The sequence below is a fragment of the Geotrypetes seraphini genome, chromosome 5, assembly GCF_902459505.1.
Source record: "Geotrypetes seraphini chromosome 5, aGeoSer1.1, whole genome shotgun sequence".
NCBI lineage: Eukaryota > Metazoa > Chordata > Amphibia > Gymnophiona > Dermophiidae > Geotrypetes > Geotrypetes seraphini.
Window position 1 is genome coordinate 245,931,451 of NC_047088.1, and position 25,461 is coordinate 245,956,911.

At 43.4% G+C, this 25,461-nt stretch overlaps 1 protein-coding gene across 14 annotated transcripts in view; it reads left to right on the forward strand.

Annotated features, from left to right (window-relative positions):
* Positions 1 to 14,928, forward strand: part of MUC13 (mucin 13, cell surface associated) — a 104,617-nt gene extending 89,689 nt beyond the window's left edge. For all 14 annotated transcript variants that reach the window (XM_033944687.1, XM_033944697.1, XM_033944701.1 and 11 more), the window contains 5 exons: positions 1,673 to 1,784; positions 5,293 to 5,330; positions 6,528 to 6,609; positions 10,942 to 11,149; positions 14,813 to 14,928. In XM_033944687.1, the coding sequence (XP_033800578.1) occupies positions 1,673 to 1,784; positions 5,293 to 5,330; positions 6,528 to 6,609; positions 10,942 to 11,149; positions 14,813 to 14,866 (494 nt within the window). In that variant the 3' untranslated portion in view covers positions 14,867 to 14,928. The remainder of the gene's footprint in view (positions 1 to 1,672; positions 1,785 to 5,292; positions 5,331 to 6,527; positions 6,610 to 10,941; positions 11,150 to 14,812) is intronic.
* The last annotated feature ends 10,533 nt before the right edge of the window (positions 14,929 to 25,461 follow it).

The following is a 25,461-nucleotide window of genomic DNA, read 5'->3' on the forward strand; positions in this document are numbered from 1 at the left end:
ACACACATCCATGGGTTGTGGTGTGGACCCCACAGACTAGACCCATGGGAGTGGTCACTGTCCCAAAGAGCATTCAACTTCATCGCTCAATGCTGGGGAAAACTGGCGATGAACTTGATGGCTTCAGCCAAGAACGCAAAGTCAAATCGCCTCTACAGCCGAATAGATGAACCAGGAAGCGCAGGGTTGGACGTGTTTGATTCAGCCCTGGCGTGACATCATCGCATGGCATCCGCACATGCACGGCTGCCCTCCTGCCCGAGAGTGATTTGTTCCATGCTTTTCAAAACCCGGACAAAGTGCCTTGTGTAGAAAAGCCATCCGGACCCCCGGACATGTCCTCGAAAGGGGAAATCCAGACGTCTGGTAACCCTACCCAAGGCTTTAGCCCTTTTGTCAACCTAATAATCCAGGCCTCGTGTCCATGCAGTAGACCACTGTGGCTTAAGGGTGAGCTCTGATCAACTGCAGATTACTTGGAATTATGTCTATTCTTGTGCATTAGATAAAATGTATTATGAATTTTAGACCACAAGACTTTACATCAGCCAAAGATTCTAATTTGTCCTGAAGTTTATTGGACAACTCCCTCTCGGAGCACACCACCAAAACCCTTATACACATCCTTATCACCTCACGCCTCGACCACTGCAACTTGCTTCTCACAGGTATTCCTCATAACCACCTCTCTCCCCTTCAATCCATGCAAAATTCTGCTATATGACTTATATTCAGCCAATCGGTATACCCATATCATCCCTCGCCTCAAATCACTCCATTGACTCCCTATCCATTGCCACCTACAATTCAAACTCATCTTACTGACTTACAAATGCATTCACTCCGAAGCTCCTCATTATCTCTCCTCTCTTATCTCTTCCTATATTCCTTCCCGGGAACTCCGTTCACCTGGTAAGTCTCTCCTATCAGTACTCTTCTCTACTATTGCCAATTCCACATTCTGGTTTTTCTCTCTTGTTGTGCCATACACCTAGAACAAACTCTCTGAAACCCCACACCAAGCTCTGTCCCTGGCTGTATTCAAATCCAGGCTCAAGGCCCACTTCTTAGAGGTCCACTCGCTGTAGGGCAGGGGTGTCAAAGTCCCTCCTTGAGGGCCGCAATCCAGTCGGGTTTTCAGGATTTACCCAATGAATATGCATGAGATCTATTTGCATGCACTGCTTTCATTGTATGCTAATAGATCTCATACATATTCATTGGGGAAATCCTGAAAACCCAACTGGACTGCGGCCCTCAAGGAAGGACTTTGACACCTCTGCTGTAGGGCATTCATGCCTGATGAACTCCCCAACCCCCTACTTGTCCTGTTTGCCTGTAAGCTCTTCTGAGCAGGGGCCATGTCTTGAATGTTCTAATGTACAGCACTGTGTACATCTAGAAACGCTATAGCAGGGCTGCCCAAGTCTGGTCCTCAAGATCTACTGGCAGGTCAGGTTTTCAGGATATCCACAATGAATATGCATGAGAGAGATTTGCCTGCACTGCCTTCTTGGTATGCAAATCTCTCTCATGCATGTTCATTGTGGATATCCTGAAAACCTGGCCTGCCAGTAGATCTCGAGGACCGGACTTGGGCAGCCCTGCGCTATAGAAATGATAAGTAGTTGTAGTAGTAACTTTGAGCAATGTTTCTGTTTTATTTATTTAGCCTGTGAGGCAGATTGTGGAGCTACTGGTACCATGACGTATTGCCAGTTACAGGATACACCAGTTTGTAAGTGCCAGCCCAATTATTCCAACACTACTGGAAAATGTGAACCGTAAGTAACAGCAGCTCTCCATTTTGTATTTTGCACTTCTTTTGCTTTAAAGATCTCATTTCTGGTACACATGCATGACATGTTGAGATTTTGAAAACCAGAGCCAATATAGAAACGATCACTTGTACAGTTTCCTCTTTTGCAAGAGTTGGGTTTGGCAGAACGAAAATGAAAATTAGGGGGAGAACAGCAGGCAACAAACAGAAACCAGGAGCCTGAAAACCTACAACACTCAAGGCAAGCTAACATTTCAGATGAATTTACATTCTTTTCTGGAATGTCCCCCACCTGGTACTATGGAATTGTTCTTTTCAGCAGATCCAGCTGGTAACTCAGAAGGACTTAGAGTCGGATTACAGAACATTGTTATTGGAGGATCAGACTTTATTGAATGAGCAGGGTCTAAACACACCACAGCGGTTAGTGGTCTGTAAAACTATCTTCCTGGACACAGGAAGGAGATATTCCACTGAAATAACCCGATTTGAACTTTGTTACTACAAACATACTACGCATCCTGACGTCCTGGCTTATACAGCCCTGTGGAAAGCGTATTTACATCTTCCCCTAGTCTCTCGCACAGGGTGGGGGGGGGGGGGGTATGACTGTTTAGTGTGTGGCTGGTGCAAGTGTGTGAAGTTCTCCTTAGCAGCACCTGGGGTGGCTGAGGAGACCTTTGGGTGAAAAGACAAATGAAGGGTCTTGGACAATGGGCATACTCTTAAGGATGGAGTAGGACACAGTACTAACTCGAAAGGGTCCAGAGAAGAGCGACTATAATGGTTAAGGGGCTGGAGGAGTTGCCGTATAGCGAGAGATTAGAGAAACTGGGCCTCTTCTCCCTTGAAAAGAGGAGACTGAGAGGGGACATGATCGAAACATTCAAGATAATGAAGGGAATAGACTTAGTAGATTAAGACAGATTGTTCACCCTCTCCAAGGTAGGGAGAACGAGAGGGCACTCTCTAAAGTTGAAAGGGGATAGATTCCGTACAAACGTAAGGAAGTTCTTCACCGAGAGAGTGGTAGAAATCTGGAACGATCTTCCCAAGGCTGTTATAGGGGAAAACACCCTCAAGAGATTCAAATAGGGGAAACACCCTCCAGGGATTCAAGACAAAGTTGGACAAGTTCCAGTTGAACCAGAACGTACGCAGGTAAGGCTAGACTCTAGTAGGGCACTCACTAAAGTTAGAAGGGAAAAGATTCCGTACAAACGTAAGGAAGTTCTTCTTCACCCAGAGAGTGGTAGAAAACTGGAACGCTCTTCCGGAGGCTGTTATAGGGGAAAACACCCTCCAGGGATTCAAGACAAAGCTAGCCAAGTTCCTGCTGAACCAGAACGTACGCAGGTAAAGCTAGTCTCAGTTAGGGTGCTGGTCTGAAGGTTTATCAATGGTTTACTAAGTGATGTCCAATTGGAGTAGATTGACGCCTTATATACTTTCATGCAGTGTATTTATATATGCGTTCTGTATCTGCATTGTTGTATATTTCCTGTGGCTTGTACTGTATAGTTGTGTCTGTTCTCCTTTGATTCCTTAATAAAAATTGATTTATAAAAAAAGATTCATTTGGTGTTGGAAGAGAAAAATCAGAATTTTTTTTTAAAAAAAACTTTATTTAGGGGTCTTTTTATCAAGCCGCGCTAGCGGGGTTAGCGCGTCAGACATTTCATCACGCGCTAACCCCCATGGCCGGCTAAAAAACTAACGCCTGCTCAATGGAAGGCGTTAGCGGCTAGCGCAGCAGGCGGTTTAACGCACGGTATTCCGCGCGTTAAACCCCTACCGCGGCTTGATAAAAGGACCCCTTAGTTTTTAATGCCAACAAAAAGTGCAATACAATTTATATACAAATAATGATAATCAACCAAGCACTTATAATCAATCAGCATCTCTACAAAAGATAAAAATTCCCTCCCCCATCCATCATTACCATCAGGAATTGGTATTTCTAAAAGCATTAACCGGGGAATTTCTGGAAGAAAGCAAGTAGGAGTATGTGCATTTGTTACATTTAGTTTTATTCCCAAAATAACAAGAAAAAAGCCCAAATGTCATTTATTTCTTCTGTCATTAAAAATGCACACTTTTTCAAAGGAGTTCGTACTATTAGCAAAAAGAATGCACTCTTTTCCAATAGTGTGTGCATACATGAACCATGTGTTCGTGTGTGAATGCTGCATGAATACAGTGGCGTAGTAAGAGGAGGTGGTCCGCCCCAGGGGCCGTCTTGGTGGGGGCGCCAGCCGTTGTCCTTCTCTTTCCGCCCCCTTCTCCTTCCTGACCCCCCCACCACCACACGCGTGCGCCCCTTCCCTCGTACCTCTTTCATTTTCCGAGAGCACGCAACATCTCGAACTCGCTGCCCACGTGTCGGCTCTCTATGATGTCGCTTCCGGGTCCCGCGCCTAGGAAGTGGCGTCAGAGGGGGAGCCGATGCGGCGCGGGCGGCAAGTCCGCATTGCTGTCCGCACCAGAAAAATGAAAGAGGCACGGAGGAAGAGGAGGGGGGGGGCGCGCGTGCAGCATGAGGGGGGTCGGAAAGGAGCGGGAGAGGGGCGCCACTCACTCTCGCTACGCCATGGCACACGTACAATCGGGAAAGAATGCATGCTCTTTCAAAAGAGCGCACTTTTTCTGATGTGCCCATTATGTGCTAGCAATAATTCTAGAAACCCCCGCAAAGACTCCTCCCCAAAATGACACTAAGTACATTAAGTACATGGGAAACAATATTAATGAAAGAAGCACCCACCCTAGGAAATAGTCTCATTTATGCCTAACAGAAGGAACATCTGCTGCCTAACCCTCCCTTATATAAAACCATAGCGCGTTTTATTTTTTGGGGGGGGAGTTCTAAAACAATTTATTGAACGACAACCCTGGTACTACTGGCTTCCGCAGCTGGTTGAGTATTTGGCTTTTTTTTAGTTCAATTTTATATGGTAACATACAATAAAGCAGGAGAAATTAAACAAATTGCCCATAAACCTATTAACACAAAGCTTAGGATATTGAAAGACGAAATGTTTGAAATGAAAATCCCTCCCCCCACCCCCCAACCATCCCATTTGGAGAGAGTGAAAAACCAACATCCATCCATATCTACATGCGTACATCTCCGTTCTTCTTGTTTGGGGTACCGCTGACAGTTTTTTCTGGCACTCTGTAAATTGTTTCGGAATTGCACTAATAATGAGTAATGGTGTAGAGCAGTGTATCGCAAACTGTGCCCTGGCAGATTCCAGACGTCCGGGGATACGTCTGGGATCCGGACGGCTTTTCAAAACCCGGCACTTTGTCTGGCAATGAGTGACTTGCCCAGGGTCACAAGGAGTAGTGTATGATTTGAACCCACAACCTCAGGGTGCTAAGGCTTTAGCTCTAACCACTGCCCCTGCCAAGAAAACATTTCCTTTGATGTCTTATTCTATATAACAGTACACATCATCCTTCTGAGAACAGACATTTCAGCTTTCTCTTCTTTTTTTTTTTTTAATTAGCTGTTCGTTTGGATACTCTGGCGAGGACTGTAAAGACGGTAAGTATTTTAAATGTTCACATTTCTGAATTTACCCCCTCTTTTACAAAAGTCGGCAGCACGATGAATGCTCAGATGCTTACAGGAATTGAATGAGCATCGGAGCGTGCAGCTTTGTAAAAGGAGGCCTTCTATTCCTATCCCTAGAGAAATAAGTGTTAGCATTCCCTGTTGTCCAGTACATTAAATCTGCTGTGAAGCCTGATTTTCTTTCACTACGTTGCCTCGGCAGTGTGGGTCTTCTTAGCAGTCAAAATCATCAGTCAATTCAGACATTCCCAGTATGTAAGCCTCGTCTCACTTGGACGTCATTGCTGGAATCCAGGGTTTTAGTTTGGCCATTTGGATTCAACTGCTAGAACCTCAAGGCCAGATTCTATAGGCAGTGCCTATATTAGGCTCCACTAGGCATCCTAGTCGTGGCCACCTAGCAATGCCAAACTTTGAAATCCATGCACAACTTTTTTTTTTTTTTTTTTAATTGGTTTAATTGGCCTGGTAATTGATCATGTCAGTTTTCAGCCAATAAAAAAAAAATAATAATTAAATTACCAATTAAGAGTTGGTTGCTGAACTCTTAGGATGCCCAGCATAGAGTTACCAGATTTTTTTCTTTGTAAAAAGAGGGCATGTGGCCCCGCCCCATCCTGGCCCCTCCCTGTTCCGCCCACAGCCCTGCCCTGTTCCATCCCCCAACCCTGGCCCTACACAAACCTCGTCTCTTAAGGGTCACGTCTGGAGGGTCTCTGCCCATGCACGGATACAACGCAATGACATCACATACATGTGTATGCGTCAAATCTGCGCATGCCTAGAAACCCTCCAGATGCAGCCCCAAGTTCAACGCTTTTTAAGACTGGGGTGTAACGGGGTGGGGATGGGGTGGGGCTAGGGCGGGACTGGGGTGTAACGGGGCGGGGATGGGTGGACCTGGGGGGGGGGGGGGGGGTCTAGGGGTCCGGATTTTACTAAAGTAGAAATCCAGTAACCCTACCCTGGGCTAGAGATCCTTGTTGGGGGGAGGGGAGGAAATATGGTGTTTCTTCTGCCTGCTATCCCTCCCCTGACAGTGAATATTTTTCTTTACCTGAAGAGGGCACTCTATGCGAGTATTCTACATATTATGCAGTGATGCTATTGAGATGCAGTCAAGAAATAAGAATAAGCAAATCTGCTCTCTCTGATTTTTTTTTTCAGCTGCCTTGTTAATCGTGGTCATCGTGATCGTAGTGTGTGGTGTCATCATGCTGGCACTAATTGGAGCAGTTATTTCACTGAAGTAAGGATAATATTTAGCTTGCTGTTACTCCATCATTTCAAAAATAACAAATGTTGTTATATTATGTTATGTCCCACTGAATCCTCATTAATTAGAGCTCTAGGCGAGTTACATGCAACATATTGTGACATATATATGTGAAAATGCTGTTGCTACACAGGGAAGTGGGGTGGGGGGAGGGAAATGTTGCTGCACAGGGAAATATAGGATGAGGGAATGCTGCTATGGCTGCTGCACAGGGAAGTGGGGGGAGGAAAATGTTGTTACTGCTGCACAGGGAAGTGGGGTGGGGGGGGAGGGAAATGCTGCTGCACAGGGAAATGGAGGGGGAAGGAATGCTGCTGCGGCTGCTACACAGGGAAGTGGGGGGAGGAAAATGCTGTTGCTGCACAGGGAAATGGAGGGGGAGGGAATGCTGCTGTGGCTTCTGCACAGGGAAGTAGGGGGGGAAGAAATGCTGCTGCTGCATAGGGGGCAGGGCGAGAGTTTTAGAAAGAAAGACAAACAGCGGGAGGGAGGGAGACAGAAAGGAATAAAGACACAGGGGCAGGGAGAGAGACAGAAAGACAGATAGACAAAGAGGGCCAGGGAGAGAGACAGACAGAAAGAAAGACAGCGGAAGGGAGAAAGATAGAAAGAAAGAAAGACAGACAGACATATATTCTAGCACCCGTTAATGTAACGGGCTTAAAGATTAGTATAACATAAACAGGACCAAGGGAACAGGGGGTAGAAATACAATGTATGACTGTAAATGAGACGAGTAAGGGATGGAACAATAGGGAGGGATTAAAAAAATAAATCAAAAGCTGGAATTAAAAAGTGTGACCTAAGTATAAAAAAACTAGCAGTCAAAAGCATCTTTAGGTCAAAGGCAGAGCTCATGTCAAATTGCATAATCAGTGCGTTAAGCCTCTACTGAACAAGGAGCGTAAATTATCCAAGATGGCCGCGATTACTGTCTCAGTGCTAAATAGAGGTCTGACACCAGATTGATCAAGATATTCCATCTGTTGGTTGTGTACCAATCCTTCCATGATTTTTACAAAAAGTGGAATGGATGCTACTGGTCTATATTTGGTTGCGACTGCTAGTGATTCTTTATGATTTTTTAGTGATTTCTTTACGATTTTTTTCTTTAGTACTACTTATCATTTCTATAACAGTACTAGATGTAGGGTTACCAGGCGTCCGAATTTCCCCGGACATCTCCTCCTTTTGAAGACATGTCCGGGGATCCGGCCAGCTTTTCAAAACCTGGTACTTTGTCCAAGTTTTGAAAAGCTTTTGGCAACAAGCGACATCGGGACAGCATTTGCGCATGCATGGATACGACGCCTTGATGTTGCGTGCGTGCTTGTGACATCATCACATCATACCAGCGCGTGCGCGAATGCCGTATGACGTCGCTCTACCTCTGGCCTGCCCACACAACAGCCTGTTTTGAATTTAGGGCTCAGAGAGGATTTATTCGGAGGCATTATCTGGATAAATACCACTGAATATTCTCTAAGGGCCCAGTCAGCGTGCGTTAAATGAATAAGAGTCTCTCAGAGGGCCTCTTTTATGAAGCTGCGCTAATGAGTGCAGCGCGACAAAAGCCTCAAGGCCCTTTAAATCCCTTTTCTTGTGATGCACGAAAGGCAGCTCTGGAGCCGCCAGTAGCCGCCAGTAGCCGCCAGTTGTATTCACACAACAGAAGCACAGGGCTGCCGATTCGTCCTGATCACGGCTCTGGAGCCACGATTAACCGAGTGACAGGGGAAGCCCTGACTCTGCCGATCAGAAGCTTCAAGGAGTCCAGCTGAAGCAGGAAAAATATGGAGCTGACTGGGATGGGGAGGGGAGGAGCTGTGTCTAGCAAAGTATTCTGAGCAGGCGGCAGGCATAGTTTCTCCCCCTTTTGCCGATGCTGCTCTGCAAAAATAGCATGCATATAATATTCATGCCATTGTGCTGAGCATCACCTGATTTAAAAAAAATTGCTTCTAATAGTTTACATGAATTTATTCAGGTACTCAAGTATTTTTCCCTGTCTTTTGTCCCATTGGGCTCACAATCTATCTACCTGGGGTGATGGGGGGGATTAAGGGCCTTGTCCAGGGTCACAAGGAGCAGTGTGGATTTGAACCCACAACCTTAGGGTGCTGAGGCTGTAGCTTTAACCAGCGCATCACACTCTTTCTGCAGATTTCCGTTATGGCAATCAATGCCAAAGGAGTCAATGCTTCAGGAGTCACATACCTTAAAACAGCGTGCTGCAAACGTTTTGCAGCCGTGGCACATTAAACTCGGTGCTGCGGCTGCTGGGCATCTCGAAACGCAAGGAGTTGATGTGATGATCTCACGCGCGTGCTTGATGTCATCACGTCGACATCTGTGCATGTGCGGAAACCCTCCAGACGGGGGTCCTCAGCTTGCAATTGCTATGCCGGATGCAGGGAACATAAGAACATATCATAAGAATTGCCGCTGCTGGGTCAGACCAGCGGTCCGTCGTGCCCAGCAGTCCGCTCACGCGGCGGCCCCCAGGTTGCTGCAGGAGGAGAGGTGCGGAGAGGAGAGGAACTGGTGCACTGCCTGCAGGATGTGGCTCTTGCCGCGAGAGGTACGTTCTGTAAGCAGTCTGCCGGCACCGGTGCCTCTCCTCACCAGCGTCTCGCGACACATGTCGAAATCTCACCGTACATAGTTTGCGATTTGCTGCCTTAAACTATAACCATTGTAGTGTCTAGCATGCCTCCATGAGAAAATAGCCTCCATGGGAAAAATGTATACACTTAGAACAGGAGCGCATGAACCACCAAACTCCCGCTTATATTTAACCCTTTTTTTGGCATTGTTGCTCAGAAGCAACATGCGTCTTCTATGGCTCTTACGGGCGATCTGCATCTCCAAATGCCTGTTACCTTGGCACGGTTGCTCTCGTTCAACATCAAGTTACGGAAAGCCAGCCGTTCTCACCAGCTTGCAGTCCAAAGCGTGTTCGTGGGGAACGCCTCGCCGCTTGAAGCAAAGAGGGCTCCATCTTTATTAAGCTTCGGGAAATGAATTAAAACGATACCGTTCGAGCGTTATTATTCTGTTGAACTCGTCCTTGGTATTATCATTTTGAGATGAAGCTGACTTTTATGTTGATGCATTGTCTGTTTAAGGTCGTTGCTATGTTGAGAAACATGTCTCAATGATGAATGCTCTTTTGTGACTCGCACAGAGTTGTAGGATGTCGTACATAAGACATTTTTAAATCAAATCAATCAATCTGCCAATTAAAAGATTAAGGTATAATAATAATAATAATAACAGTTTATATACCGCAATACCGTTAAGTTCTATGCGGTTTACAGAAGATTAGTGGGGTACAAGTTGAGTTGACGTACAAGTTGAGTTAACTTAAGGGATGTGGGAACAATGGGGAGAAAGGGCAAGAGAGGGTATGTGACTCCTGACAAAACACAGATCTTTTCCAAATCCACTTGCTTCTTTATAATCCCCCTGGTGAAAACCAGTTTATTTTGGGGTCCTTTTCTGCTACCATCTGACCTTCTGGTACTTCTCATTTATGGGTGTTTGGAAGGTCTACGTACCACCCCTATGTCTGCCTTTTCTTCAGAGATTTTTATGTGCCACTGTCTAATAATGTATAGTGCAAGTGAGTGAGTTCACGCTTTCCTCCGATGACAAAGTCCATCCAGGTTGCAGGTCGCATTGGGCATAGGGGTGTCAGGTCAAAAACACGCCGGGACAAAGGCACGCGCAGACAATTGAGCGCAGCGCGGAGGTGCGCGCCGCAGAAAATTACAGTTTTTACGGCTCCGACCGGGGGGGGGGCGTGGAGATCGCGCTGCGTTGTGGGGGCGTTGTGGGGGGTGTGGGGGGTTGTAACCCCCCACATTTTACTGAAAACTTCACTTTTTCCCTGTTTTTAGGGAAAAAGTTAAGTTTACAGTAAAAGGAGGAGGGTTACAACCCCCCGAACCCCCCACAACGCCGACACGATCTCTATTAAGTAAACTGGGGGGGCTCCCCAACAAAACACCTCGTCAGAGCCCCTAAAAACTGTAATTTTCTTCGGCGCGCGCCTCCGTCTTGCGCTCAGTTGTCGGCGCGCGCCTTTGTCTTTCGTGCGGTTGTCTATGAACCGGGCATAGGTATGGAAAAAGTCTACAATGCAATCCATTGGACTATTCCAGATCTACTTTGAGGTTTCTAAATAAATACTTTTAGGGGTTATTAAGGACTTGTTCTTGGATCAGCACTCAAGATGCAGACTCTTAGAAGGATGATTTACCTGTTTCGGATTCTTCAAAGAGTTTTACGTTTTCATTATAGATTGAAGAAAAATGGAAGCAGTCAGGAAAAGAGATACCTGCTGAGCAACCAGGACCCCGTGGACCGCATCAATCCCACAGGCCCATTTACCTTCCCCAAAGTTCAAATGCAAAATGCAGCAGCAGCAAACAAACAGGCATCGAACCCGTATGAAAGAGAAGCGCAGTTTACAAGACATGTGCCTAAGCGAGACTACGATGATGAGGAGGTAGGTTTTCTCATTTGCTCGGCTCTAGACATCTATGAGAAATGAACAGGGCAGTTCCGGGGCAGTATCGCTTAAAATAATTTTGATGTCTGAGGGACACCTGTCAGACGAGAATCGTTATGACGATCTCCTGACAAAAGCCGTTGTCTAAAGTAGGCGAAAGAAAACCTTCATAAGGAAGTGCTTTAGATTGCTACAATAAAAATGGCAAAAAACCAAAAAGAAGACCCAAAATTCCACAGTGAGAACAATCCAAATGGTAAAAAAACAAAAAGCTGTGGCAGTGGTTGTTCTGAAAGATGATTTATGTATCACTCTTCACAATAAAAACAAATACAGACGCAAGTTGATAGTCCTACCGGACCCCACACAGTCTGTGTTTCGGCGAACACGCCTTCCTCAGGGGTCCAGTTGATATAAAAATCTCAGATAAAAAATGTAGACTAAGGTGCGCTAACTGATTAGCTCGCGCTAATCGAATTAGCGCATGCTAAATGCTAATGCATCCATAGACTAGCCTGCACATATTAGCGTTTAGCACGCGCGAATCGGTTAGCGCACCTTAGTAAAAGAGGACCTACAAACAGTATAGTTGTCTTTGAACAGTTCACCAATAGATAACATTTGGGAAGGGATTTTGGCTTTAGCTCACACCTTGTTTAGGCACTTCCCCGTCTCCAGAGGAGTCGCAACCTAATTTTGTACCGGAGGCAATGGAGAGTCAAAGGGTAACACAGTTGACATAGTCTACGCAGGTACTTTCTTTGTCCCTGCTGGGTTCACACAGTTGCGTAGCAAGGATAAGAGGCCTCCGGGGCAGAGTTGCCCCCCCCACGCCCTCCTCTCCATCCCCCCACTCCTTCTTTGCCCCCCACACCATACTCATGCCTTTCTCCCCCCCCCCTCCTGGTACCTCTTTAAATTTTTGCCAGCATGAGCAGCTTCTGTGGCCTGCTGTTCGCGCCAGCGTTGGCTTTCCCTCTGATGTCATTTCCTGGACCCACGACCCAGAAGTGATTTCAGAGGGGAGCCAGGATGGCGCAAGCAGAAGGCCGTAGGAGTGTCAGAGATATAAAGAGGAACAGGGGTGGGGGGAGAGGAGGAAAGAGGGAAGAGAGGGCGCGTTTGAGGTTGTTATTTTATAATAGACATAGGGCTCCTTTTATGAAGGTGTGTTAGGGCCTTAACGCGCGGAATAGTGCGTGCTAAAATGCCACACGTGCTAGCCGCTACCGCCTCCTCAAGAGCAGACGGTAGTTTTTTTGGCTAGTGCGCGCTAATCCAGTGCACTAAAAACACTAGCATACCTTCGTAAAAGGAGCCCATAGTCTTCATTAAGTTGTAATAATGTGTGTATTATTATTATTGTTGTGTTGTACTTATTGGAAGTGTATATTTGAAAATAATAAAAAGTATATATATATATATTTTTTTTTTTAATTGACCAAATAAATTATAAAGTCAGCTGTTGAATATTGCCAATGATCAGCATACAATCCTTACTTCTGCCTTCCTTTATCTCCTTGGTTAGCATTTGCGGTTTCAGTATTCGTGGTTTCAATTATTCACAGTTTTTAGCATGCTGGCTCCTCCCCCCAAATTACATCAGCTTGCCTAGAGAAATAGCTGATTCCAAGCGTTTACAGAGAAAATCGCCGATTCCCAGCACTTTCTTCACCGTGTTTTGCCTCCTTCAGGAACAGGCCAGGTCTCCTGCCGTGTTATTCATGGTTTCACTGTATTACCGATGGTTTTTAATAGAAAAGAGCAAATAACATATGAAAAAGTTATTCACGGTTTTTCTGTATTTGCGGTTCTGTTAATCCCCGATCACCATGAATACAGAGGAAGAAGTGTAATTCCTACCAAACATTCAAATGTCTTCACTTTCTCCAGCACAATTGCCTCAATAGACTAGAATATTTTCAAATAGAATAATAATACTCATCTTCTGTCATTATGTTCTGTCATTGTGTTGCACTGTTAATATTTGAAAATTAATGAAGATAAGTAGGAGTAGACCTCAGCGGCTACATCTGTATCAAGATAAATCTGATATGATACAGACTAGACTCCTCATCGGTCAGACTCCAGCCACCTTCAGTTTTAGTTATACTGTATTCTTTCTCTTTCTGAGGTCTACTCCTTATTATCTCTTTTTTTTTTTCCTTTTTTTAAAATCTTTATTCATTTTCAAATATTAACAGTGCAACACACAGGTACAAAAATATAATGACAGAAGATGGGAGGGATGTTATTAAATGAGAGTACCCAAGAAAGGGACTTGAGGGTAATGGTGGACATGACATTGAAGCAGACAGCACAGTGCGCAGCGGCCGCTAAGAAGGCAAACAGAATGCTAGGCATAATCAAGAAGGGTATTACAACCAGAAAGAAAGAAGTTATCCTGCCATTGTATCGGGCGATGGTGCATCTGCATCTGGAATACTGCGTCCAATATTGGTCGCCGTACCTTAAGAAGGACATGGCGTTACTCGAGAGGGTTCAGAGGAGAGCGACGCGTCTGATAAAAGGGATGGAAAACCTTTCATAGGCTGAGAGATTGGAGAAACTGGGTCTCTTTTCCCTGAAGAGGAGACTTAGAGGGGATATGATAGAGACTTACAAGATCATGAAGGGCATAGAGAGAGTAGAGAGGGACGGATTCTTCTAATTTTCAAAGAATTAAAGAACAAGAGGGCACTCGGAAAAGTTGAAAGGGGACAGATTCAAAACAAATGCTAGGAAGTTCTTTACCCAACGTGTGGTGGACACCTGGAATGCGCTTCCAGAGAGCGTAATAGGGCAGAGTACGGTACTGGGGTTTAAGAAAGGATTGGGCAATTTCCTGCTGGAAAAGGGGATAGAGGGGTATAGATAGAGGATTACTGCACAGGTCCTGGACCTGTTGAGCCACCGCGTGAGCGGACTGCTGGGCACGATGGACCTCAGGTCTGACCCAGCAGAGGCATTGCTTATGTTCTTATGTTTATTATTCTATTTGAAAATATTCTAATCTATTGAGGCAATTGTGCTGGAGAAAATGAAGACATTTGAATGTTTGGTATGAATTAATGGGAATTTTTTTAGTAAGTAAGGATCATATGCTGATCATTGGATTTTGTATTCCTTACTTCAACTGTTTGTTTGTTTTTTAAAATTTGCCAATTTATCTTGTGAATATTACCAATGAGCACAGAACTTTTTGTCCTGTTCTCACTCTGCCCCAAGCCAGGCCCCTTTTCTTGGTCTATAGCTTAAGCCATTTTGCGAATAAAATGGGCAAAGTTATACAGAGATCCACTGTGGATTTTTATTAAAGCATGTATATGACTTTGTTTATGATCATTTTGCTTACCTTAGCTTCTCATTTATGAATACATATGGATGTCCTTTACTCCCCTAGATGGGGCTATTTCACTTTGCTTGGGTCTAAAACATTGCTTTTGTGGATTTTGGTGTATTTTTCATTTATGATATTAAAAAGAGCTATTGCCTATGCAGTTGGCACTTTAATTGGCTGCATCAGTGCTTTTGAATATTCACTCAAATTTCTTGCACAAGCCATAGATGTTTGCCTTATTAACCCTATTTGATTTGACTTACTGTAATTTAAAAAATAAAGTCATTGCTCCAAAACTTCTTTCTTCTTTTCTGTTTAAGGGTCATTGGTATGAAATGACGAACAATAATACAAAGAACCAGTTGAAGTTCTGAACATGGTGGAGACAGGGAGTTTCACCACAAGTAAAAGGGGTGGCCAGGTTGCAGAAAAGCATGAAAATAATACTCTGCAGCTCGCTGAAGGTTCTTTTGTACTTAGCTACGGGGACTTGAAAATAAACCAGTGCATTGAAAATTGTTTCAGCAGAATTAAACGGACGGTCCTGGACAATTGTAGGAAAAGTGCATGCGAGTGAAATTAATGGTCGGCTGAATCTTGTTGATTTTAAACAATCTTTAGCAGAGCGAAAGCTAAGGCAGCCATGTTAAAATGTAGATCGGTGCGTAAGTCTGAATTTACAATCAAAGAGATCCCATGACTTAAAGGTAAATTTTGAAAAGCTATGGGGTTCATAATAAAAAAAACCCGTCTAAAAAGTGTCCTAAATGGCTACTTGGACGATCAAAAAGCTTGGGCTCCCTCTTGCCCCGATGTTGTCGGGAGGGGGGGGGTCGCGGTTCAACGGGGCAAGAGGGCTTGGGCTCCCTATTGCCCCGATGTTGTCAGGGGGGGGGGGTCGCGGTTCAACGGGGCAAGAGGGCTTGGGCTCCCTATTGCCCCGATGTTGTCGGAGGGGGGGGATTTCACGGTTCGACATGGCAGGAGGGCTTGGGCACCCTCCTGCCTGGATCGTTGGGGGGGGGGGGGGTGTTTTTGACAGACACCGGTTACAGAATCCAGCTTTTAGGCGAAGGACTGGCTCCTCCTTCGCCTAAAAGCCCTTGTGTTGGACGTTTGGGGCGTAGGTGTTTTTTTTGGTTCATTATGGGCAAAAAGTGTAGACGTCGTCGTGTATTTGTAGACGTAGTGGTGATCTGGGCGTTTAGTAGAGGCAGGCCATAATCAAAACAAGGATGTTTGTTTTGGTTATGGACACTTTCCCTGATTCTGCTTTGAACGTTTAAGGGGACTTAGACGGTTTTTTTGATTATGCCCCTCCACGCCAATTTCAGGCATATTTTTCAAGCATATGTCTTAAATTTGTGCTAAGGATGTTGTCAGCCACAAAACATACAAAACTTTGGCTGCACTAAAAACAAATTTTCAAGGAGTTCATTATTGGGACATTTGTATGCGTAAATTCCTAACGTACATTTTCTAAAGTTATGTGTATAAGTGGCAGGCCGTTTACATGCAGAACTTTGTGCCCCCATTTTGTAATGTCATGTATATTTTCATGTAAATTTTTAAATTAAATTAAATTAAATAAATAATGAGTGAACTTGTGCGTGCTTCTATTGACCCACATAACACCGCAATAAGTAATCCTGATGGAGGCAGATACTTTCTTTTTGGAAATCAGGTTGTCACGCTCAAGCTTTCATCTTTTATGCAGGATGCATTGGAAAAAGTTTCTTTTTTTAAAGATTTTTATTGTTTGTTTCCTTTTTTTGTTTAAATTTAATACACAGTAAATCACATTTCCAGACAGTAAACCTTAACAAAACATCACTGAGATTTTGTTGTGTGGGATCTTTTCACATTAAGAAACCAAAAAACTTGTGGAGAATCGATGTCCAAGTTGATGGCTTTATTAAGGCAAACAAATAATCCACACAAATACGTCTAGGGCCGGAACCTCTAGAAACATATGGACCCTACACGGTCTGTGTTTTGACACAGTTGTCTTCTTCAGAGGTCCCTACTAGTCCTAAAAATGAACTTGTGGATTAAAACAAAAGATCTCTATGTAAAACCGATGTGCTCAAACTGACAGTGTCGTGCTCCAAGCTATCTACCGTATTTTCACGCATATAACGTGCGCGTTATACACGATTTTACAAACCGAGCATAACCATGCGCGTTATATGCATGAGCACGTTGTACAATTTTTTTTAACATAGTTTCCCCCCCCTGACGTCCGATTCATCCCCCAGCCCTGAAAGCCTGATGCCCCACCCTGAGGGACTGCTTGCACCCCCACCCCGAAGGACCGCTCACACCCCCACCCTGAAGGACCGCTCGCATCCCCCCGATGTCCGATTCATCCCCCAGCCCTGAAAGCCTGATGCCCCACCCACCCTGAAGGACCACTTGCACCCCCACCCCGAAGGACCGCTCGCACCCCCACCCTGAAGGACCGCTCACACCCCCACCTTGAAGAACCGCTCACACACCCCCAACGTCCGATTCATCCCCCAGCCCCCCCGCATGGAGAAGCAGCCTACCGTTGGTTCCCGATGCCAATGAGCCCTGCTGCTTCCTCTGCCGGCGGTCCCACCCCTTCTCTGAGCCCTGCGCTGCTTCCTCTGCCGCGGTCCCCTCCTTCTCTGACGTCAGAGGAAGGGCGGGACCGCCGGCAGAGGAAGCAGCAGGGCTCACTGGCATCGGGAACCAACGGTAGGCTGCTTCTCCTTGCGGGGGGGGGCTGGGGTATGAATCGGACGTCGGGGGGGGTGCGAGCGGTCCTTCAGGATGGGGGTGCGAGCGGTCCTTCGGGGTGGGGGTGCGAGCGGTCCTTCAGGGTGGGGGTGCAAGCGGTCCTTCAGGGTGGGGGGGGCCAGCGGTCCTTCGGGGTGGGGCATCAGGCTTTCAGGGTGAGGACAGGACTTCAAGGGGGGACAGGACTTCAAGGAGGTTTTAATTCATGGAGCAGCATGCGCGTTATATGTATGTGCGCGCTATATATTAATTTCTTTACCTAAATTTCGGTTTCCCATGCACTATACCCGTGTGCGCGTTTTACACAGGTGCGCGGTATATTCGTGAAAATACGGTACATAAAATCGACGCGCTCAAACCATGTAGGGTCCATATGTTTCTTGAGGTTCCGGTCCTAGATGCATTTGTGTGGTTTATTTGTTTGCCTTAATAAAGCCATCAACTTGGACATTGATTCTCCACAAATTTTTTGGTTTCTTTGTGTGTTCTTTTTGTTTAATTTTTGGATTAAAAAAATAGGAACATGTCAGCCCTTACTACCGTCAGCTGCACTGGTTGTCAATAGAAGCAAGAGTACTTTTCAAATTTGCTTGTATTTGCTATAAGATGTTATTTGGATTAGCTCTGCTATATCTCTTCTCTCATTTTGAATAGTACTGTTCGACTAGGCCTACTCCGGCGTACTGGTTTATTTACTTTTCCTAATCCCAAAACTTGCCGTTATAAAAAATATTTTGATCGATCTTTGGCTTATCAAGCAGGTAAAGTTCAAGGGGCTCATAATCGAAAGAGAAAAACGTCCAAAAACCGGCCTAAGTCGGCACTTGGACGATCATAAACGAAAGGCATCCAAGTGCCGATAATCAAACCGGGTTTTGGACGTATTTCTAAATGACCTAGGCCTTCATAGTGCCGCTGAACGACCATAGCTAAACGGGGTGTTTCAGGAGTAGTGTCGAGGGCGCGATTTGGGCGGGACGTGACTTAGTCGTACTGCATGTATAACCGAAAGTTATACAGCAGAGGATCGACAAAACTTGGACGTTGTGACTTAGACCATTTAAAACATGGTCTAAGTCACAAAAACCCACCTAAAGTGACCAAATAAGCACTGCAAACACATAATACAGACCCCCATACACTACCCCAGGGATCACTGATCTCCCCCCCTAAAAATATTAATCACAACTTGAAAATTGTGCCTCCAGAACATCATCACCTGGCAGCCTGGCATAGGAAAGCCTAGTCGTGCTGCACATAGGCATCTTAAACCGTCTTGGGGGTGGGTTAGGGACCCATAGAGAGGTGGACCCATGCCCATAAGCTCCTGTAATCACTGCATTGATATTGAAACATGTGCACTCCCCTATATACCCCCAAAACCCTTTTTTATTAGCATATAAGTGACTCCTGCAGCCATAAGGGCTATTGGGATGGTAGATAAATGGGTCTAGGGGATTCTGGAGGTGATTTGGGGGGCTCACCATGACCTATAAGGGAGGTGTAGTGAGATGAAGACATGGCACCCTTTTTGTGAAGTTCACAGCAGTGCCCTATAAGGTACCCCACTATTTAGGTGCCATGTCTGGGTGTTCAGTCCATCACTTTGCAGACCCCTCCCATGTCCAACAGGGCTTGTTCTAGGCATTTTTGATTTGGACGAAAAGTTGGACGAAAATGTGGTATAAATTGGACAATTTAGCGGCTTGGATGATCAGATCAGCAGGACGTATAGTTAGACGATTTTCAAAACGAAAAAAATTTGGACATACTTTGGACGACTTGCGACTTGGACAAAAATGCACTTAGATGTTCCTTTCGATTATGCCCCTCCACGTATGGTTAGACGACCTGATTCAACAATGTGCATCTTATTGCAACTTTAGAAAATTGGTTAATACCTATTTGTTAAAAAAATTTGTTACTTGATTGTTGACTATGTCATAGTTTCTTATTGTATTTTTCACTATTGAAATATTGTACTGCTTTTCTATGTGCTTTGTATCATCACTGGAATGTCCAGTCCTCTTATTCTGTGAATCGACTAGAACTTTTTGGGTGTTGGCAGTATAGAAAAATAAAGATATTATTATTATTATTTTTTTTAATCTTTATTCATTATCAAACTTACAATAAGTGTGACAGTAAGTTAAAACATTTTAACATTAAATATATCACTTATTATTCAGCAATAATATAAATCATATAACCTTATCTCCCTCCCTTCCCACCCTTTCATAACAAATATTTTTATATAATATACTAAAAATTATTCCGTCCCTGAATATTGAACTTATAAATTTAAGGGAAAAAATGGGATCTATTCAATATTTTGTTAACAGCTCCCACACATCTTGAAATTTCCTTAAATACCCCTGCTGTGTAGCTATTACTCTTTCCATTTTGTATATATGACACAATGAGTTCCACCAAAATTATAATTCAATCTACTCCAGTTCTTCCAGTTACAAGTAATTTGTTGTATGGCAACCCCTGTCATTATAAGCAAAAGCTTATTATTATTCGAAGATATCTGACTTTTTGCTCTCATTGACATGCCAAATAATATAGTATCATAGGTCAATGCCACTGGGTTTTCTAATAAACTATTAACATGGCCCCAAATTGATTTCCAAAAAGTCATAATAAAAGGACAATAGAACAATAAATGGTCTAAAGTCCCTGCTTCAAGATGACAATGCCAACATCTATTAGACTTAGAGCTATCCAACTTTTGTAATCGAACAGGGGTCCATAAAGCTCTATGTAATAGAGAAAACCAAGTTTGTCTCATAGATGCTGACACTGTACATCTCATCCTCCAAGTCCAAATTCGTGTCCATTGAGACGCAGAAATTTGATGCTTAATCTCAATGCTCCAAATGTCTCTCAGACCAGTCTTTGGTTTCTTTTTAATAAATCCAGTTAATAATTTATACCACTGGGCGGCCTGGTGCCCCAGGAAGTCCACCTGAAAGCATAAGAATTCCAAGCTATATTAATTATTAAGATTTTTCTATTCAGGGAACCCCGCCTGAATGGCCTGCTTCAGTTGCATCCATCTAAAACTTTGTGATTTATTGAGGTCATATTTATGTTGCAACTGTGAAAAATCAAGCAGCTTACCATTAGATATAATATCCTCTAAAGTACGTATTCCTGCTATCATCCAATACTTCCAGATGATTTTAAATCCGCCAATTTGAACCTTAGAGTTCAGCCATATAGTTTGATTTGTTGATTTGTGAGTTGGAATAGGTGTTAAATTACTTACCTAAGAACATAAGAAGTTGCCTCCGCTGAGGCAGACCAGAGGTCCATCTCGCCCAGCGGTCCGCTCCCGCGGTGGCCCATCAGGCCCATTGCCTGAGCAATGGTCCCAGACTATCCCTATAACCTACCGCTACTCTTATCTGTACCCTTCAATTCCTTTATCCTCTAGGAACCTATCCAAACCTTCTTTGAAGCCTTGTAACGTGCTCCGGCCTATCACAGCCTCCGGAAGCGCGTTCCATGTGTCCACCACCCTCTGGGTGAAAAAGAACTTTCTGGCATTTGTTTTAAACCTGTCTCCTTTTAATTTTTCCGAGTGCCCCCTTGTACTTGTGGTTCCCCGTAATCTGAAAAATCTGTCCCTGTCTACTTTTTCTATACCCTTCAGGATCTTGAAGGTTTCTATCATGTCTCCTCTAAGTCTCCGCTTTTCCAGGGAGAACAGCCCCAGCTTTTTCAGTCTGTCAGTATATGAGAGGTTTTCCATACCTCTTATCAGTTTAGTTGCTCTTCTCTGGACTCCCTCAAGTACCGCCATGTCCTTTTTGAGGTACGGCGACCAATATTGGACACAGTACTCCAGATGCGGTCGCACCATTGCACGATACAGTGGCAGGATGACCTCCTTTGTCCTGGTCGTGATACCCTTATCTTAACATATCTTAATGTTTTCCATGTATCTACTAATATTCTGTTTTCTTTATACAACCTAGGCATTTTGATACTGAGAACATGGCATAATTGCAGAGAAACATGAGGCGCCATGCCAACCATAACCAATCTGGGATATTCTCAATGAACTCTGGGAGGATCCAATACATACAGAATTTTAATTTATGCCACTTACTTATTGAAAGGTTCTGATGCATCCACACTCTTAATAACTTAATGATCTTAAAGTCTCTGTGTCTCTGCGAGGACTGGCAGAGACACAGAGACTTTAAGATCATTAAGTTATTTGCTCCACCTACAGCTTAGTAATTTTGACACTATTTTTGAGAAAGTCTGATCCATTAGAAGTGTCTCACTGTAGGTAGGAGGGGGATGAGCCGGTGAAGACCTGGTCCCTTTCCAGTGCGGAAGCATTTACCTGTTCACGCACGGGGATCTGAGGCTCTCCCTTATGATTCATTATTTCAAAGAGTGTGGATGCATCAGAACCTTTCAATAATTAAGTGGCATAAATTAGAATTCTGAATTTAATAGCGAGAAAGTTATTGGATTTGCATTGAGTTTTTTTCCCTCGCTCCTGTATATAGGATATTTTAGGACCCAATACATACCCTGGCGCATAATTTAGGATTGATGATACCTATAAAAATTGGGAAAATTTACCCCTCCCTCTACCATCGGCTTTTGTAGAGATACTAAAGCAACTCTAGGAGTTTTACCCAGCCAAACAAATTATGTAAGAACACTATTTAATTTTTTATAAAAGGACCCTTGAAAAAAACCCGGCAACATACCCATTTGATAACAAACCACAGGCAAAATCATCATTTTAATAGTTTGGACTCTCCCCCACCAAGAAAGATGTAAAGGATTCCATTGCTCACACATTTCTGTTATCTTCAGTAATAAAAATTTTACATTCATTTTCATTGTGTCTTCCAGCGTTACCTAAATATTTTATTCCATCCTCCTTCCATAGAAAGGGGAATGAATCAAACAAACCTTTTGTACAATGCACATTAAGTGGTAGAACTTCTGTTTTACTCCAATTTATCTTGTACCCTGAAAATTTTCCAAATTTCTCTATCAATTCTAGTAAGCTTGGAATGGTTGTTTCCGGATTTCTCAAATGAAGCAGTGTATCATCTGCGTAAGCAGAAACCTTATATTCTCGATCTGAATAAGGAATACCCTGTATCTCCTTCACTTGCTGAATAGCTAATAACAAGGGTTCTAATACAATATCAAAAAGCAGAGGAGTTAAGGGACAACCTTGTCTAACCCTCCTCTGCAGACTAAATGCTCTGAGAAATTATTATTAATATACAATCTAGCAACAGGGGAGCTATACAATGTTTGAATCATTTGTAGAAATCCTGAACCTATACCAAACCATTCCAATGCTTGATATATGGAGGTACACTCAACTTGATCAAAGGCCTTCTCTGCATCCAAGGACACAGAAAAGGCCGGATCATTCACGGCTTTTGATAAATTTAACATATGTAAAGCCAACCTGGTGTTATTAGAAGAATGTCTCTGAGCAACAAACCCTGTCTGGTGCATACCAATAATAAAGGGGAGAGCCTTAGCCAAGCGCAAAGCCAAAGTCTTAGCTAAAAGTTTTCCATCTACATTGATTAAAGAAATGGGCCTGTAGCAGGGCCATTGATTGAATATTTGAATGATTAGATACCTTTTTATAGAAGAATAGTATGATATGGGATTGGGAGGGTATAATGTGTGAGATTCAATAAAATGTTTATATGTGTGGAAGGGAAGGGGGGAGGGGGGATAATGTAGGATGTAATATTATATGAATTATACAAGTGAATTGTATGAATATTGAATGTTTATTGTATACTTGTTATGAGATATAAAAATGAATAAAGAATTGGGAAAAAAAAAAGAAATGGGCCTGTAGCTTGAAACCAATGTGGGATCTTTATTTGGTCTTGGTAAAACTATAGTTAATGATTCTGCCATAGTACTTGTAATGCAACCTTTAGTTAGTTGAACCTGATATAAATTTAACAAATATGGAAATAGGGTATTTTGAAATGATTTATAAAACTCTACCGTGAAACCATATCCACCTGGAGAGGATCCAACTCTAAGGGATTTCAACGCTGTTTGCAACTCTTTTAGTGATATTGGCTTTTCTAAACTTTCTTTTATTTGATCAGGAATTTTTGGTCCCTTAATTCATTTTAAAAATTCTAAACCTTCCTTTTCTTTATCTAAATAAGGCTCAGAAGAATACAGGACTTTATAAAAATTTAAAAATTGTTTTAAAATCGGTCCAGTATGAGAATAGGTATTACCATTCTCATCATTTACTGCTATTATTTTTGTTTTTGTTTTGCTTTTAGATAATTTGCCAATAAACTTCCCGCCTTATTTGAATTTCCATAATACAAAGCTTGTTGAGAAAATAAGTCTTTCCTTATCAATTTAGAAGCAATCTCATTATATTTCCCTTTAGCTTTTAAAAGTGTCTGTAGTGTAGAGTATTCCCATTTATCAATCAATTTTGATTCCAATAACTTAATTTCTTGTTTCAAATTGGAAAATTGTCTTTTAACTTGTTTCCTAATATGTGCCGAAAATGAAATAATTTGACCTCTCATGGTTGCCTTAAAAGCATCCCATAAAGTTTCCATAGAGATATCTTCTGTATTAATAATATGAAAATAATCATTATTAATATAGCCATCAACTTGGACAACGATTCTCCACAAGTTTTTTCATAAACACGGACTGTGTAGGGTCCATATGTTTCTAGAGCAGTGGTTCCCAAACCCTGTCCTGGGGGACCCCCAGCCAGTCGGGTTTTCAAGTTATCCCTAATGAATATGCATGAGAGAGATTTGCATATAATGGAAGTGACAGGTTTGCAAATCTCTCTCATGCATATTCATTAGGGATATCTTGAAAACCCGACTGGCTGGGGGTCCCCCAGGATAGGGTTTGGGAACCACTGTTCTAGAGGTTCCGGCCCTAGACGTATTTGTGTGGATTATTTATTTGCCTTAATAAAGCCATCAACTTGGACATCGTTTCTCCACAAGTTTTTTTTGTTTCTTTGTGTGTTCTTTTAGTGGAGAGAATAGGGTCAATTTCTTTTGTTGTATCTTTTCACATTAGAAATGACACAACACAATGCGTTTTCTTGTTCTTCTAAAACGACAGTACATTCCCACAGTGCATATATTTTTCTTCTCTCGACTGGTCCTTCCCCCAGATCACCCATTTATCTCATGGTACGGGGGTAGGGAACTCCGGTCCTCGAGAGCCGTATTCCAATCGGATTTTCAGGATTTCCCCAATGAATATGCATGAGATCTATTTGCATGCACTGCTTTCAATGCATATTCATTGGGGAAATCCTGAAAACCCGACTGGAATACGGCTCTTGAGGACCGGAGTTCCCTACCCCTGTCATGGTGAAACCTAGATGACTAGATTTAGCTCTTGTGGGGAGGGAGAGATCAAAATTTTTTTAATTTACAGTAATTTAAGTATAGGTTAAGAATGGGCTGTACTGCAATTTAAGTAGAAGTTTTGAATGGAGAAGAGAGGGTAGAGGGGAGGGGGGCTTAAGGGGGGGTGAGGCGTAGACTGTGGTTGAATTTTAGTTGAAGAGGAGGGTTTTTATCGTTTTCCGGAAGGTCATCAATGAGTTCTATAGTCTGATTTGTGGGGGGGAGGGGAGTTGGTTCCAGGTACTTTGTCAAATGCCTTTTGAAAATCCGAATACACAATATCAACCGGTTGTCCACATGTTCATTCACCCCTTCAAAGAAATGCAGTAGATTGGTGAGGCAAGATGTCCCTTGACTCAAACCACGTTGGCTTCCTCTCATTAATCCATGCTTACGTATAAGCTCTGGCATTTTGTTCTTTATAATAGTCTCTACCATTTTGCCCGGCACCAACGTCAGACTCACCGATCGATAATTTCCCGGATCTCCTCTGGAACCCTTTTAAAAAATCGGTGTCACCCTCCAGTCTTCCAGTACTATGCTGGGTTTTTAAGAAAAACTACAAATTACTAACACCAGCTCTGCAAGTTCATTTTCCAATTCTATCAGCACTCTGGGATGTAAACCATCCGGTCCAGGCAAAGCCCTTTAAATCCCTTAGGGCTTCGGGGGCAGTTACTGCAGTGGCAGCTACTAGTGAGGCTTTGTAAAAAGGGGGTTAGTCGGTTAGTTAGGTCGGCGTCCTTTTATTAAGGACTGATTTAGTGAAAGCTAAA